This window comes from Schistocerca serialis, chromosome 8, assembly GCF_023864345.2.
Source record: "Schistocerca serialis cubense isolate TAMUIC-IGC-003099 chromosome 8, iqSchSeri2.2, whole genome shotgun sequence".
Lineage (NCBI taxonomy): Eukaryota > Metazoa > Arthropoda > Insecta > Orthoptera > Acrididae > Schistocerca > Schistocerca serialis.
In genome coordinates this window covers 76,084,882-76,100,053 of record NC_064645.1, presented here as the reverse complement: position 1 = coordinate 76,100,053, position 15,172 = coordinate 76,084,882, and the positions used below count along the sequence as shown (strand labels likewise).

General features: G+C 40.4%; 1 protein-coding gene across 1 annotated transcript; it reads right to left on the bottom strand.

Moving 5' to 3' along the window:
- Positions 1-534: 534 nt before the first annotated feature.
- Positions 535-3,731, bottom strand: LOC126416828 (mucin-1-like). Its single transcript, XM_050084712.1, has 2 exons — positions 3,696-3,731; positions 535-2,025 (listed from the first exon to the last, which is right to left on the bottom strand). Exons 1-2 carry the CDS (start codon positions 3,729-3,731, stop codon positions 535-537), a joined length of 1,527 nt encoding a protein of 508 aa, XP_049940669.1.
- Positions 3,732-15,172: the final 11,441 nt, after the last annotated feature.

The following is a 15,172-nucleotide window of genomic DNA, read 5'->3' as shown; positions in this document are numbered from 1 at the left end:
ACACGGACTCTTGCTCCACAAAACTGACAGAAATGACTCTGTTGATATACCTACTAATAACTCCAAAGGTAAACTAGCTGCAACCAAATATCCAATCTATGCACACAGCAACATTGTCTCTGTTTAAATTTCATTCAAAACGTGATCGATCTGTAAAACTGTAGTCCTGTGCTCCACTTTCCAATATCTCAGCACAATTATAGCCATGAAAGAGATTTTTATCTGTTTGCACAGTAGTCAAAATGCTCCATTCGTGCCTTTCACTTCTAAATAACAACAATTTATTTTCATGTCAACTGACAATGCAGTAGAATTAGCATCTAGAAGATTACTTAGGATGAATTGTGAAGTACTAGAAGGCTATATCGTTGTGTATTACTGATGACATTAAAGTTTATCCACACACATTACAGTGTCGTGTATCCATACGCATATATCAGCATCATTAAAAATAGACTCAGTATATTACACATAAAATTTCGTTTTTATTTCATCAAAAGTATCATAAGAGCAAATGATATATTTCACTGACATTCAGAATCTTGCGACACGAATCATGGTGTAGCTAGCAACAGGATTGGTGGCAGGACGCGTGTTGTATCCCACAGCAGGGCTGGTGACAGAAGGCATGTTGTATCTGGCAGCAGGACTGGTGATATAGCGTGTGCTGTATCCGGCAGCAGGACTGGTGACACAGCGTGTGCTGTATCTGGCAACAGGATTAGTAGCTTGATGGGTGTTGTATCTGGCAGCAGGGCTGGTGACAGAACGCATGTTGTATCTGGCAGCAGGACTGGTGACACAGCGTGTGTTGTATCCGGCAGCAGGACTGGTGACACTGCGTGTGCTGTATCCGGCAGCAGGACTGGTGACAGAACGCATGTTGTATCTGGCAGCAGGACTGGTAACACAGCGTGTGCTGTATCCGGCAGCAGGACTGGTGACACAGCGTGTGCTGTATCTGGCAACAGGATTAGTAGCTTGATGGGTGTTGTATCTGGCAGCAGGACTGGTGACACAGCGTGTGCTGTATCTGGCAACAGGATTAGTAGCTTGATGGGTGTTGTATCTGGCAGCAGGACTGGTGACACAGCGTGTGCTGTATCTGGCAACAGGATTAGTGGCTTGATGGGTGTTGTATCTGGCAGCAGGACTGGTGACACAGCGTGTGCTGTATCTGGCAACAGGATTGGTGGCTTGATGAGTGTTGTATCCAGCAGCAGAACTGGTAACACAGCGTGTGTTGTATCCGGCAGCGGGACTGGTGACACAGCATGTGCTGTATCGGGCAACAGGATTAGTAGCTTGATGGGTGTTGTATCTGGCAGCGGGACTGGTGACACAGCATGTGCTGTATCGGGCAACAGGATTGGTGGCTTGATGGGTTTTGTATCTGGCAACGGGACTGGTGACTTGATGAGTGTTGTATCTGGCAAAAGGACTGGTGATAAGATGCATGCTGTTGCAGGCAATGGGGATGGCGGATGCTATTCCTGTGGAGGCCGACGACGATGCTTTGGACACCACCTGCCCTAAAGGTAATGAGGCTACACGTTTTGTGGTTAGACGGGCTGCCGGTGATGTAACTTTTGTTTTGCATGACGACGAGGCTCGATGAATTGCTCTTGTTGTGGGTGGTGACGCCACTTCGATTATAAGTGCCGACGCCACTTGTGTCATGCCTGATGAGACATGTGTTGTAGATGGGGAAGTGGCTGGGGATGCCACGTGTGTTGCAGCTGCTGGTTCAAGTTGTGTTGTGGATGTCAGTACAGCTGGAGACTGCAGTTGTGTTGTGGCTTCCGTGACAACTCCTGGTGTGGCTGGTGAAGTGGCTGGTGCAACCACTTGTGGTGCAGCTGGTCGTTCAACTCGTACTGTGGATGGTGACGCAGGTGGAGACGCCACTTCTCTTGTGGCTTCTGCTGGCTCTCCTCCTGTGTCCGGCAACGTGGCTGGCGAAACCTGAAGTGTTGCAGTTGGCGACACGGCTGGTGATGCAGCTGTTGTTGCTAATGCTGGCTGCTGTGAGACAAAGATATAATGGATTATGTTAAGACGTTGCTAAAGTGTTCCATGTGATACAAATTGAGAGAAGATCTATTCACAATAGTTCAAATCATTAAAGTAACATGAAATATTGCAAGTTCTTTGGGACATCTCCTCAGTACATATTTAAATTGAACGGAAATAATAATTTTTTATCAATCAATATTGTGACATTATAAATATTGTGAAATTATATTGGTGTATAAATTATTCTCGTGCATTTTATTTGTTAATGTATGGATCCTTAAGAGCTTGTAATTCTACGTTGTAATCTAAATATTAGCCAAAAACTATCACTGCTCGAAGTTCCATACAATGAGACAGTCTCATTCACAACATGACCTTGCGATGTCCCCCAATCGCTTGATATGGACCATTCCCGTAAGCTCACTTCTGCACTTACGAGAATAGAGGCAAGCATGCGCATATCCACACCGCACGGTTTCATGGTGGTCTGTGTGCTGCTAACTTATACTGATGATCCAAAATAATATGACCGAATATTTGATATGGCGATGGGCCGCCTCCGGGATACAATACACAAGAGGTTATGGTTATAGGGCATAAGGCCATTGTGCCTGTACCAGCACTGTCCTCTGTCATCACATCTGCCACAGGTAGCCTCCAATCCAGCTCCACAGTCCGCATATAATTCCGACCATCACGTACCGTGATGAGGAGAGGAAATCGAAGGTTTTATCGACTACTGCTGGTTTCACCGTCATTCAACCTCCTTTCATAGCTCACGACAGCCAAACTACTTAACAATTTACCAACGGTTGTCCCCAATCACCTGACCGAACGAGACTACCCGTTCTCTGATATCCTGGAGTCAGTGCATTTCCGCATTATCGACCCGTATCGTCGCTAGAATGATTCTTCATTTATTTCTACTCCGTTTCCATACCTTCATTAGAGCACCACGTATTGCCAATCCCACGAGCGAGCTTTCAATGTTGAGATACACAATGTGCATAATGTTTACGCTAATTACAATAAGGCCACTATATAACATGCCGCAGAGATGTTTTCCCCCTAATTTTCCCGTATTAATTTTGGTCATTAGTTGCTTGGGTCAAATGGTTCGAATGGCTCTGAGCAGTATGGAACTAAACAACTGAGGTCATCAGTCCCCTAGAACTTAGAACTACTTAATCCTAAGTAACCTAAGGACATCATACACATCCATGCCCGAGGCAGGATTCTAACCTGCGACTGCAGCAATCGCGCGGTTCCGGACTGAAGTGCCTAGGACCGCTCGGCCTCCTCGGCTGGTCATTAGTTCCTTATCCCACGGAGAAATATAGAAATACGTTTGACACCTTATGCGAGTGCCACTTTTGATCCCCATCGATGTATAAGGACTGACCACTTAAGAGGAGAACAGCGAATCCCGTAACTGAAGAAATTGGCATTTCTTGTCTCTTACAAATAACAGTAAGTAGGTAACGCTCAAAATATAGTCTAAAGAAAGCAGTAATTCAGAACACCATGTTTTATCCCAGCCACTTGCTAAGAACGATTGGCAAGTTTCACAAAACACCTAATAGTGAGTGCACATGGTATTGATGAAAAATAGCGCTTTTAAATTAAGTTGGCTGCTCGGGCGATGCCTCTCAGAGGGCAAGTACCACGGCGCCCCTCACCTCCTTTCTGTCCTGTGGGTGACCAGGGGCGGTCATCTCATCCGGCGGGTCGTCTGCCTCGCTCCCCTCCCCAGTGGCACAGCAGGGCAGCCACCGGCGAAACCGGCGAAACATCTTCTGCAGGAAACAAACACACGAAATATTGTCCGACATCTGTGTGAGTGCGGTCCTCTTTCAACGCATAACACTTGGAAAAGACGATAACGAAAAGTTGTAACGGTTGTAACGTACCAGTCCAATTACACAGTGTGATGGGTCGATGGATAATTATTTGTTACGTAGCATGAAACAGTATTATGTGAAGTTAAACTGGGATTTTGTTAAAGACGGTATCTCGAGCCACCACCTACCATTTAATTACCCTGCACATTTGCTTCGAAATAAAAAACACAGTTAATGGATAGGATTAGGTTCATGAAAAATGTATGGAATTTTTATATAGCTTGATAATCCTTGATTAATTCTGCAGGAGAATCAGCTCGTTAAGTGCTCTTAAATATATTAAAAATCATACACGTCTGAGCTAATCTGGCCTGCGAGAACCTTGACAGGGAACTGAACAAATATCGGGTGAGTCACTGAATGTCAGTAACGGCATTTCCTTTAGAATTAAATTTTACAAAGAGAAGCACACGAACAAACGTATATTTAATAGGAAAACCTTAATTTACCGTGGACTGTTAGTACTGAATATTGTCGGTAAAACCGACTCAAAAACATATATCAATTGCACGATTATTTGAAACCAGGAGAGCCGTGGAAGATATGGATTACGCACATACAAATATTAAGACTAACCATTCATACACAGAAAGAAGTTGGTCAGTAATTTAATAAATGAAACAGCTAAACTGGGTTGGAGAGAGAACAGCGAAGATGTTCGAATACTTTAATAGAAAATTATTCCAAAAATTAATAAAATAAAATTCGCTAGACGGCTATGAAAACAACGAATCCGAACCACGTTCTATGTTTTTCAAACGAGTAGATGTATAGGCCTACCTCTACGAGCAAATGTTTAGTCTGAAAGCATAATGTGTGTGTCTTGTATTATTATGTATCTTGTACTATTTCCTAAGCAGTTGTAGCAGCTTTATGTGTAATTTTGAACTACTTAATGTAATTCGATCCTGTGTGTGCGAAATTGATGTCTGTCTAACGGCGGACAAGGACAGAAAGAACCACTTATTACATACCTGTTGCGAAGAGCTGGTGTCCGGCTGGAAAAAATGGACGTTTAGGCTTCTTCTCAGATGGTAATACGAAGCTTTCACAACTTTCTTCTTTAAGTTAACTGTTAAGTTACGGTTTTATCAGAACACCTCGAAACAATACTAGAACGCACGAGAACTATACGGACTCGCAATGTTCCTGGGCAACAGCACAGATCGCTTCAAGCGACACTGCATTGTTGACAGGCAACCCAGATGACGATACATACGCTGTGAAGTGACTGCGTCTTACAGTTGCTACACAATGTTTCAGTGTCCATATATTACAGCATTTTCATAATCATAATAAGGAGTGAAAGATCTAAAGGCAAAAATTATTACTTCAAATGCGAGATATGCCAAACTGATTTCCGAATATACGTCATACTCTGCAAGCCACCTAATGGTGTGTGGCGGAGGGTACTTTCGGTACCACTACCTGATCCCTCCAACTCTGTTCCATTCGCGAATAGTGCGTGAAAAATTTCATTCTTTTACGTACTGACCTACAGAACAACTCTTACGTGACTTTAAGTAGTCCCATTCATGACCATTGAAAATATGTTTGTCAATTTTTTGCATTAATGTATTGATTTATGCTATTAAAAGATTCCGGATCCGTTCCCGGCTCGTGTTCCCGCCATCACGTATTTTCCACCCTGTTTTTAACGTACTTCCACCTCACTACGTTAATTTAAATTACTACTGTCGCTGATTGCTACTTTGCCTGACCGTGGGCGGTGGCGGTGTTAGCAGCGCGTATCTATGTACTGGGTGATCAAAAAGTAAGTATAAATTTGAACACTTCATAAACCACGGAATAATGTAGATAGAGATGTAAAAATTGACACACATGCTTGGAATGACATGGGGTTTTATTAGAAGCAAAAAAAGCTGTAATAAGAGAGAGAATCAGATGCGCCAGCAGTCGCAGCATGTTGACGTTACCTGAAAAGGCGCTTTTAGTGAAGCTGTATTATCAGAATGGGGAATGTGCTAGTGCAGCGTTACGATCTCTAACAGTCAGAGAAAACATCTGGGAACTATACTTTATTATTCATGCACTACTAAGACTAATCATAGTCTTATTATTCAAGCAAATAAATCTATTCTTCATAAACCATATCTATTCAGTTAGAAACATAAAAACTGAAATTAAATTCATAATATTCTTATCCCTTCTATCTGTAGGTGGTTTACCACCCATTTCTTGGATTCCTACCAAAATGAATTGTAATACAATCATTAATAGAAAGCAACATAACAAGTATTATAACTATTATAGTCGTATTAACTACAATTACACTTTATTATTACATATGTATTAGATTCTCAGCCCTAATTATATCATATACCGAAAATACATGCTCTATAAAGATTAAGTCTCAAAAATCAAGAATTATTCTTCCTATAACCGTAATAATTTCAACAATAGGATTAATTTCAACATCAACCCTCATCTCATTGTACTAAGGACTTAAGTTAAATAAACTAATAACCTTCATAGTTATAATTAAAAGAATAATCTTGTAGGCCTTAGTAAAACTTTACATCTCTAGAATTTCAGTCTAGAATCATAATTGAATATAAGACCAGAGTATGGTAAGAGAGAAAATATCTCAGGCATGGTTACAAGACATGGACAATATTACACTAAAGGAGAGATACTATAAAATCCGCAAGGAAACACAACGAACTCTAAGACAAGAGAAGAGAAAACACTACAACAACATGGTAAGAGAAGCGGAGGATGATTTCAAGCATCACAGAGCAAGGCAGATGTACCAGAATATAAAAAAGTCCTTGGGAAAATTCACTAAAAGGGAACAGTTTATAAAGGACCATAATGGGAAAATACTTACAAACAAGAATGACATACAAGAAACATGGAAGACATACTTTACACAGCTGCTCAACTGCAATGATCCACAATATTACTTTACATTTGAAGAACCAGATACAGTTGATATACAAGTCACCACACCATCAGTAAATGAAATAAGACAAACAATAAAGAAATTAAAGAACAACAAGGCCTGTGGGGAAGACCAGGTATATGCTGAGCTTTTAAAAAATGGAGGACCACAATTGGAAATAGAACTACATTCCTTAATTGAAACAATTTGGGAGACAGAAAACATACCGGCCGATTGGAAAACTGCAATTATATGCCCCATCTTTAAGAAGAATGATCCCCTTGTCTGTGATAACTACAGAGGAATTGCCCTACTCGATGTCATGTATAAAATTTTGTCGATGTGTATACTACACAGACTGATTCCTATAACCAAAGAACTGATTGGGGACTACCAATGTGGTTTCCGCACTAACAGATCCACTTTGGATCACTTATTCACATTGAGACAAATAAATGAGAAGGCATGGGAATTTAATGTAGATATCCATATTCAATTTATAGACTTCAAGAAGGCCTATGATAGCATACACCGACAGACACTCTTAAACACCATGAAAGAATTTGAAATACCATTAAAATTAATCAAATTAGTTAAAATGTGTTTGGAAGAAACCATATGCAAAGTTAATACACCTGCAGGAGAGACTGAAAATTTTAAGGTGTACACTGGACTGAGACAAGGGGATGCCATCTCACCTATTCTATTTAATATTATCTTAGAGAAGATTGATAGAGAATTCACCAAAACTAATCCACAAGGGATCCAACTGGAGGGACAGAACATTACTAGACTTGCTTATGCAGATGATGTAGCCTTAATAAGCACTTCAAAAGCTGAATTAATCAGGATGATGCAAAATTATTACAAAATAGCTGAGAAAGCTGGACTTCATGTGAATGAAGAAAAGACAGAATATCTAGTCATAAGTAAAAAACTCCAAAAGAATACACCACTGACCGTAAATGGTCTCACTTTCAAGGCAGTTGACCACTTCAAGTACTTAGGGAGTCTTTTTAGCAGAGACAATAGAGCAGAAATAGAAATAGACGCCCGTCTAGCAGCAGCTAATAGAACTTTTTACAGCTGTATCAAAATTTTAAGGATGAGATCACTTAGTACTGAATTCAAAATCCGTTTTTATCAGTCAACTATTGTACCAGTAGCATTATATGGATGTGAAGCTATTACATTCAGGGAAAAGATGAAGAAAAACTGTTGATATTTGAAAGAAAAATACTAAGAAAAATATTTGGACCAATCTTCGATGAAAATGTCATGGAGTGGAGGATAAGGAAAAATGAAGAACTACGGGAGCTGTACAAACATAGTACCATTGTGGAAATGTTAAAGAAGAGAAGACTGAACTGGGCTGGTCATGTAGCAAGGATGCCGGAGAACAGACTACCCAAAATAGCATCCACTAAGAAATTAGAAGGAAAGAGAAGAAGAGGAAGACCTCGAATTAGGTGGATGGAGAATATCCGGGAAGATGCAGCTAGGATGGGCATCAACTCTGATTGGACAACAATTTCCCTGGATAGAAATAATTGGAAGAGGCTCGTAGAGCAGGTGTATGGTCGATAAGGCCTTAGCCACGTGTAAAGTAAAGTAAAGTAAGACTTACAGTCTACCATCTAAAATTTCAGCCATCTTAGCGCAAATGTGATTATTCTCAACAAACCATAAAGACATTGGTACTTTATACTTTCTATTTGGAGAATACCTATTTGTGCTGAACTTGGTCAACCTGGATCTCTAATTGGAGATGACCAGATTTATAATGTTATTATTACATCCCACGTATTTGTAATAATTTTCTTCATAGTAAGGCCTATTATAATTGGTGGATTTGGTAATTGACTTGTACCTTTAATAATTGGTGCATCAGATATAGCATTCCCACGAATAAATAATATAAGTTTTTGATTACTACCACCCTCATAACCCTTCTTCTTACATCTTCTATAGTAGATAAAGGTGCTGGTACAGGGTGAATAGTTTACCCCCCTCAAGCAGGAGCTATTGCACACGTGGGTGCATCTGTAGATCTAGCCATTTTTTTGACTACACTTAGCAGGTGTATCATCAATTCTTGGTGCAGTAAACTTCATTACAACAGCAAATAATATACGATCAGAAAGCATAACTTAAGACCAAACACCGTTATTTGTTTGGTCCGTAGCTATTACAGGCCTTCTTCTTCTTCTTTCACTTCCAGTTTTAGCAGGAGCTAGTACTATATTATTAACAGGCCGAAACCTAAATACATCATTCTTTGACCCTGCGGGAGGAGGAGATCCAATACCATATCATCACCTATTCTGATTTTTTGGACACCCAGAAGTTTACATTCTAATTTTACCCGGATTTGTTATTATTTCACACATTGTATGTCAAGAAAGAGGAAAAATTGAATCATTTGGAACGTTAGGTATAATTTACGCCATGTTATCAATTGGATTAATAGGATTTATTGTATGAGCACACCAAATATTTACAGTAGGAATGGATGTTGGCACACGAGCATACTTCACATCAGCGACAATAATTATTGCTGTACCTACAGGAATTAAGGTATTCAGATGACTAGCTACATTATGTGGAACTAAATTCAAGTTTAACCCACCATTATTATTAGCTCCAGGATTAACTTTCCTATTTACAATTGGTGGATTAACAGGATTAGTACTAGCAAACTCATCACTTGATATTGTATTACATGACACATATTATGTAGTAGCACACTTCCATTATGTTCTATCTATAGGAGCAGTATTTGCAATTATAGGAGGTGTTTTTCAATGATACCCACTATTTACTGGATTAACTATAAACAATACATGATTAAAAATCCAGTTCACAATTATATTTATTGGAGTAAACTTACCATTCTTCCCTCAACACTTCTTTGGATTTTCAGGAATACCACAACGATATTCAGACTACCCAGACGCTTATACATCATGAAATGTAGTATCAAGAATTGGGTCTACAATCTCTATTGTAGGAATTATTATATTTATTGTAATCATATGAGAAAGAATGGTTACAAAAACCGAGCAATTATATTCAGAGCTAATATAAGAAGATCAACAGAATGACTACAAAATAACCCACCTGCAGAACACAGTTACTCAGAATTACCATTAATCTCTAGATTCTAATAAGGTAGATTAGTGACAAACCGATGTATCACTTGCATCGTGTTCCTAGAAAGACGAGATATGCCTTCTCACTACATACTGTACATACGGGGTGTTCAAAAACTCCCTCCGCAGTGCCGTATGATTTAACCACGCGTGCCGTATGCCGCAGTGAATACACCGAAATGAAACTCAGTGAAATACAAGTTATGAATTTATTGAATATTCATTTTTACTTACAGATTTTCACATTAAATGTTGAAAGTGTCCCTCCTGATGTTGAATACACAATTCATCGTCTAATCATGTTTCCAAACACAAGCTGTAATATTTCTTCTGTAACAAAAATGTTCAAATGTGTGTGAAATCTTATGGGACTTGACTCCTAAGGTCATCAATCCCTAAGCTTACACACTACTTAACCTAAATTAGCCTAAGGACAAACACACACGCCCATGCCCGAAAGAGTACTCGAACCTCCGCCAGGACCCTTCCGTAACAGAAGCAGTAAAAGTGGACATTGCAGTTTTCGATTCATCGATGGATTTTGGACGGTTGTCATAGACAGTTGCTTTCGCTGCACCCCAGAAGAAAAAGTCAGGTGGTGTTATGTCAGGCGATCATGGAGGCCAAAGTCCCTGTGAAATTGTGCGATCACCAAAAACAACCCTAAGCAGTGACATTGAAACACGGGCTGTATCTTGTTGAAAATAATCATTCAGTATTTCACGTAACACAAGTTCTCTATAATGGGTACAGAATGCCACTGCAGTATCTCTGTGCGTTTATTGTTTCGTTGATAAATACGGGACGCACAGTCTGACATCTAGAAATTGCAATACAAACTCCTATTTTCACAGGTTGAAGTGGTTCCTCGTGAATACACAATGGATTTGCAGTACTCCACACACGAGATTTTTGCGAGTTCATGTACCCGGATAAATGGAACCACGTCTCATCAGTGAAAAACGTTTAGTGAAGAATATCTCTTCCATTCTGCCGAACGGAATTTTTGATCCATTGACAATAATGCAGTCTCGTACCATGATTAGTATTTTTCAGTTCTTGCGCGACTGTCACCTTGTACGGGAAAAGTTCTAATTTTTTCCTTACAGCTGTGTGGGCCGTTCCGACACTAACATCGATTTCTTGGGCTAGTTTTCTTACTGACTTGTTCGGACTCATGGACATTTTATCGGAAATATCGTGTAGTTTATCCTCAGACCAAACGCTAGGACGACCACTTCTCGGTTCATCTGTCCCTGAACCCGTACTTCGAAATTTGTTAATCAAATCTCGCACAGTATCGAGATGTGGGAGTGTTGTCTCCGGGAAAACTGAATTAAATGTTTGAAGAACTGAAACTGTGTATTTACCGCCAGCTTTGAACACCTGTTCGACAAAAACACACGTTCTTCAATGGTTGGCGTTTTAACAGTGACAAAAACGAAACAAACGAACAAATGAACTGAACTTAAACGTTCACGTCAACACGTAACGACACACACTAACGATACTACTGAGGCTGGCTGAGATAAACGAAACAGTGGAATATTGAGAGAGTCCACTTGAAGGGAAGTAACCCAGACAGGCGAACAATCATACGGCACGCGCGGCTAACAATCGACGGCACTGCGGAGGGACGTTTTGAACACCCCGTATGATGGAGATTTATTGAGGTGTATTTACACAAGTTGTACATACCAATTTTGTTAAAAAAATGTACCCAATTTCATTATATCTGACCTGATTATGTATGCTTAACATATCCATTTATGGAAAATAAGATTCGGCGGAAAAAAAAACTATCTCCTCTGTTGAAGTTTTTCCTTCTTTATTTCATGTTACTGTAGATCGGCCTCATACATGATTGACGTCAAGGATATTCGTTGTGGAACTGTTCAACACACTCGAGTGGCAGAAGCTACAACAGAGACGTTTGCCGTTGAGATACCGAAAACGTACTTTCGTGTATGGACCATGACGACGTACGATTATTGAATGTTGCAGGAAAACAGTCCGAGGGGGCCGGAGGGGGGATAGTGGTGTCACGAGAAAAAGCTTCCAACACATCAGCTATTGCAATTTGGCTTGCGAAGTATAGGTGTATACATTGGAGACTCCGCCCGTCAAACTTTTGTCCAACCCCGGAACAAGCAGAGGACAGATAGATGCTGCCTAGAGGGATATTAAAGAAAACTTGTGAAAAGCGAAGCAGCTTAGCAGCTTCATGAGTATTGAGAGCCGAGATGACAAGCCAGTTCTAAGCAAAGAAGGGAAATCGAGGAATGTATAGGAGGACTATACAATGGGAAAGAACTCTAATGCAGTACTATAGAAAGAGAACAGGTAGTAGGTGAAGATGAAATAAGAGATACGATGTTGCAAGAGGAATCTGACATAGCACTAAAAGGCCCAGGTCGAAACAAGGCCCCTGAGAGAGACAGCGATGATAAAGCTATTCCACTTGTTGTGCAGGGTACATGAGGCTTGCAAAGTAATCGCAGACTTGGAAACGGACGTAATAATTCCAATTCCGAAGAATGCTGGTGCTGATAGGTGTATTACCCAGGTATTAGTTTAGTAGGTCACGCCTGAAAAATGCTGACACAAACGGAAAAACTGTTAGAAGCAAATATCGAGAAAGATTGGTTTCGATTCCGCAGAGAAGCAGAAATACGCCAGCCCATACTGACTCTACGACATATCTTCGAAGATTATTATTATTATGTAGTATTCTGGCTAGTTGCAGGTCCATGTCTTCGCACGGAGAATATCTGATTCCTCTGTTCCCTGTCTTCAGCTTCTTCCTTCAGTCTGTTGTATCGCCTTCCATCTTTCATGTCGTCCAGGTGTTGAGTTCTTCTTCTTCCTCGTCCTACGTTTCCTCCGATTTCCCTTCGATGACATCATGTACGAGTCCCTCGTGTCAAAGTACATGTCCAATCCAGTTGGCCTTTCTCTGAAGAACTGTACGCAGAATACTTCTCTTCTCTCCTACTCTTCGCAGTACATCGTCATTTTTATGCAATCTGTCCACTTGATCTTTTCCATTCTCCTCCAGCACCACATTTCAAAGCTCTCTAAGTATTGTTTCTCCTTCTTTCTTACGGTCCATGTCTCTGCTGCATACAGTGCAATGCTCAAAATGTAGCACTTTATCAATTTTTCCTCAATGCTAAACTCAACTTGCTGGTCACCAGACTCCTCTTCTTGTTGAAAGCAGCTTTGGCCATGGCGATTCTTGCTCGGATTTCATTGGTGCAGTGGGCATCCTTTGTGATAAAACTTCCCAGGTACTTGAACTGATTCACATTTTCCATTTCCCGATTGCCAACAGTTATCTTCAAGTGTTTCTCACGTTTTGATATGCTCATCACTTCTGATTTTTCGATGTTGATTTCCATGCCGTATTTTCTTCCCGTTTCCACCAAATTGTTCATCATGTGTTGCAGCTGACTCTGAGTTTTGGCGAGCACTACCATGTCGTCTGCATACTTGATGATGTTGATGAGACGTCCTCCTACTTTGAAGTTTCCGCATCCTTTCAGCGCTTCTCTCGCCAGCATTTCTCCATACAGGTTGAAGGGACTTGGCGACAGGCAACATCCTTGTCTCATTCCCCTTCCTATTTCCACACTGTTTGTTTCTCCATAGTTCAGTTTTACCTTTACCCTTTGTCCCAGGTACAAGTTTCTTATAAGTCTGCGATCTCTCCAGTTGATTCCTATTTCCTTAAGGATGTTCATCAATATATTCCAATTGACTCTGTCAAAGGCCTTCTGCCAGTCTATAAAACAAGCGCAAACTTCTTCGTTAACGGCTAAAACTCTCTCTGACAATATCCTCATCATTCATCATGCCAATGGCGTCTCTGGTCCCTTTTCCTTTCCTGAAACTAAACTGGTCTTCTCCCATCACTTCTTCAATTTTGTTTTCCAACCGTCTATTTAGTATTCTTGCAATGATCTTTGCCACATGCGATATCAGACTAATTGTTCTATAACCACTACACTTCTTGGCTTGCTTTTTCATCTCAAGAGTAACCATTGTGACGTCCAAAAAGTCTTCAGGTCATTCTCCAGTTTCATTGATTTTGTTTATGAGTTGTGTCAGAACTTTCAAACTTTCATTTTTGATTTCTTTAAGCAAATCCATTGGTATATCGTCATCTCCTGTAGCTTTCCTACTCTTCATATCCTTTATCGCCTTCTCTACTTTCCTTGTCAGTGTACTGGGCCCTTTTTCATCTTCGTCAATAGCTTCCTCTGGCTCTATGTCGATATGATCTGGGCGATGTTTTGTATCATATAGTTTCCTTATATATTCTTCTCATGTTTTCAGCACTTCCACTTGTTCAGTAACCACTTGTCCTCTAGAATCTTCTATTCCGAACGTCCTTACACTTTTGTTCTCACCTTCTCCCAGTTCCTTCGTTTTCTTGTACATGAGGTCGTACCTATCTCTTCTTTGTAGTTCTTCTATTTCGTCACGCATTTCTTATAAGTACTTTTCCTTCGCTTTGTCTGTTCCCTCCTGAGGGCGTTGTTAAACCTTCTGTATTCTTCTTCATTAACATTTTTACACTTCCTCCTTTCCTCTATCTTCTACAACATCTCATTGGCGATCCAGGGTTTTCTCGCTCTTTTTGTTTGCCTCCCAACTTCACTCTTCAAAGTATTTAACAAAACCATTTTAACATTTTGCCACTGATCTTCCGCACTTGCACTTGTATTTTTGTGTCTCACTTCGTTAAATTTTTTCTCTAAAGATTCTCTTACTGCCACGTTATTCTCTCTTAGCTTTTCCAAGTCCCATCTCTGTTTCCTCCTCCCATGCTGTCGGATCTTCTTCAGCCTTGTGTTGATATCTGCAACCAAAAGGTTGTGATCCGAGTCGATGCCGGCAGCCAGCATAGTCTTGACGTCCTTCGCACTGCCCCTAAACCTCTGTTTGACGAGTATGTAGTCTACCTGATATCTGTTCATATCTCCTGGGGCCTTCCATGTGTACAGTTTACTCTTCATTTTCTTGAACCAAGTGTTCATCACCACCAAATTATGTCGGTGATAGAATTCCACTAGCATTCCTCCTCTGTTGCTTCTTTTTCCTAATCCATATTGTCCAACAATGTTTTTGATTCATTGCCTTGTCCAACCACACTATTCCAGTCACCCATGATTATGGTATTTACCTTTCCTGTT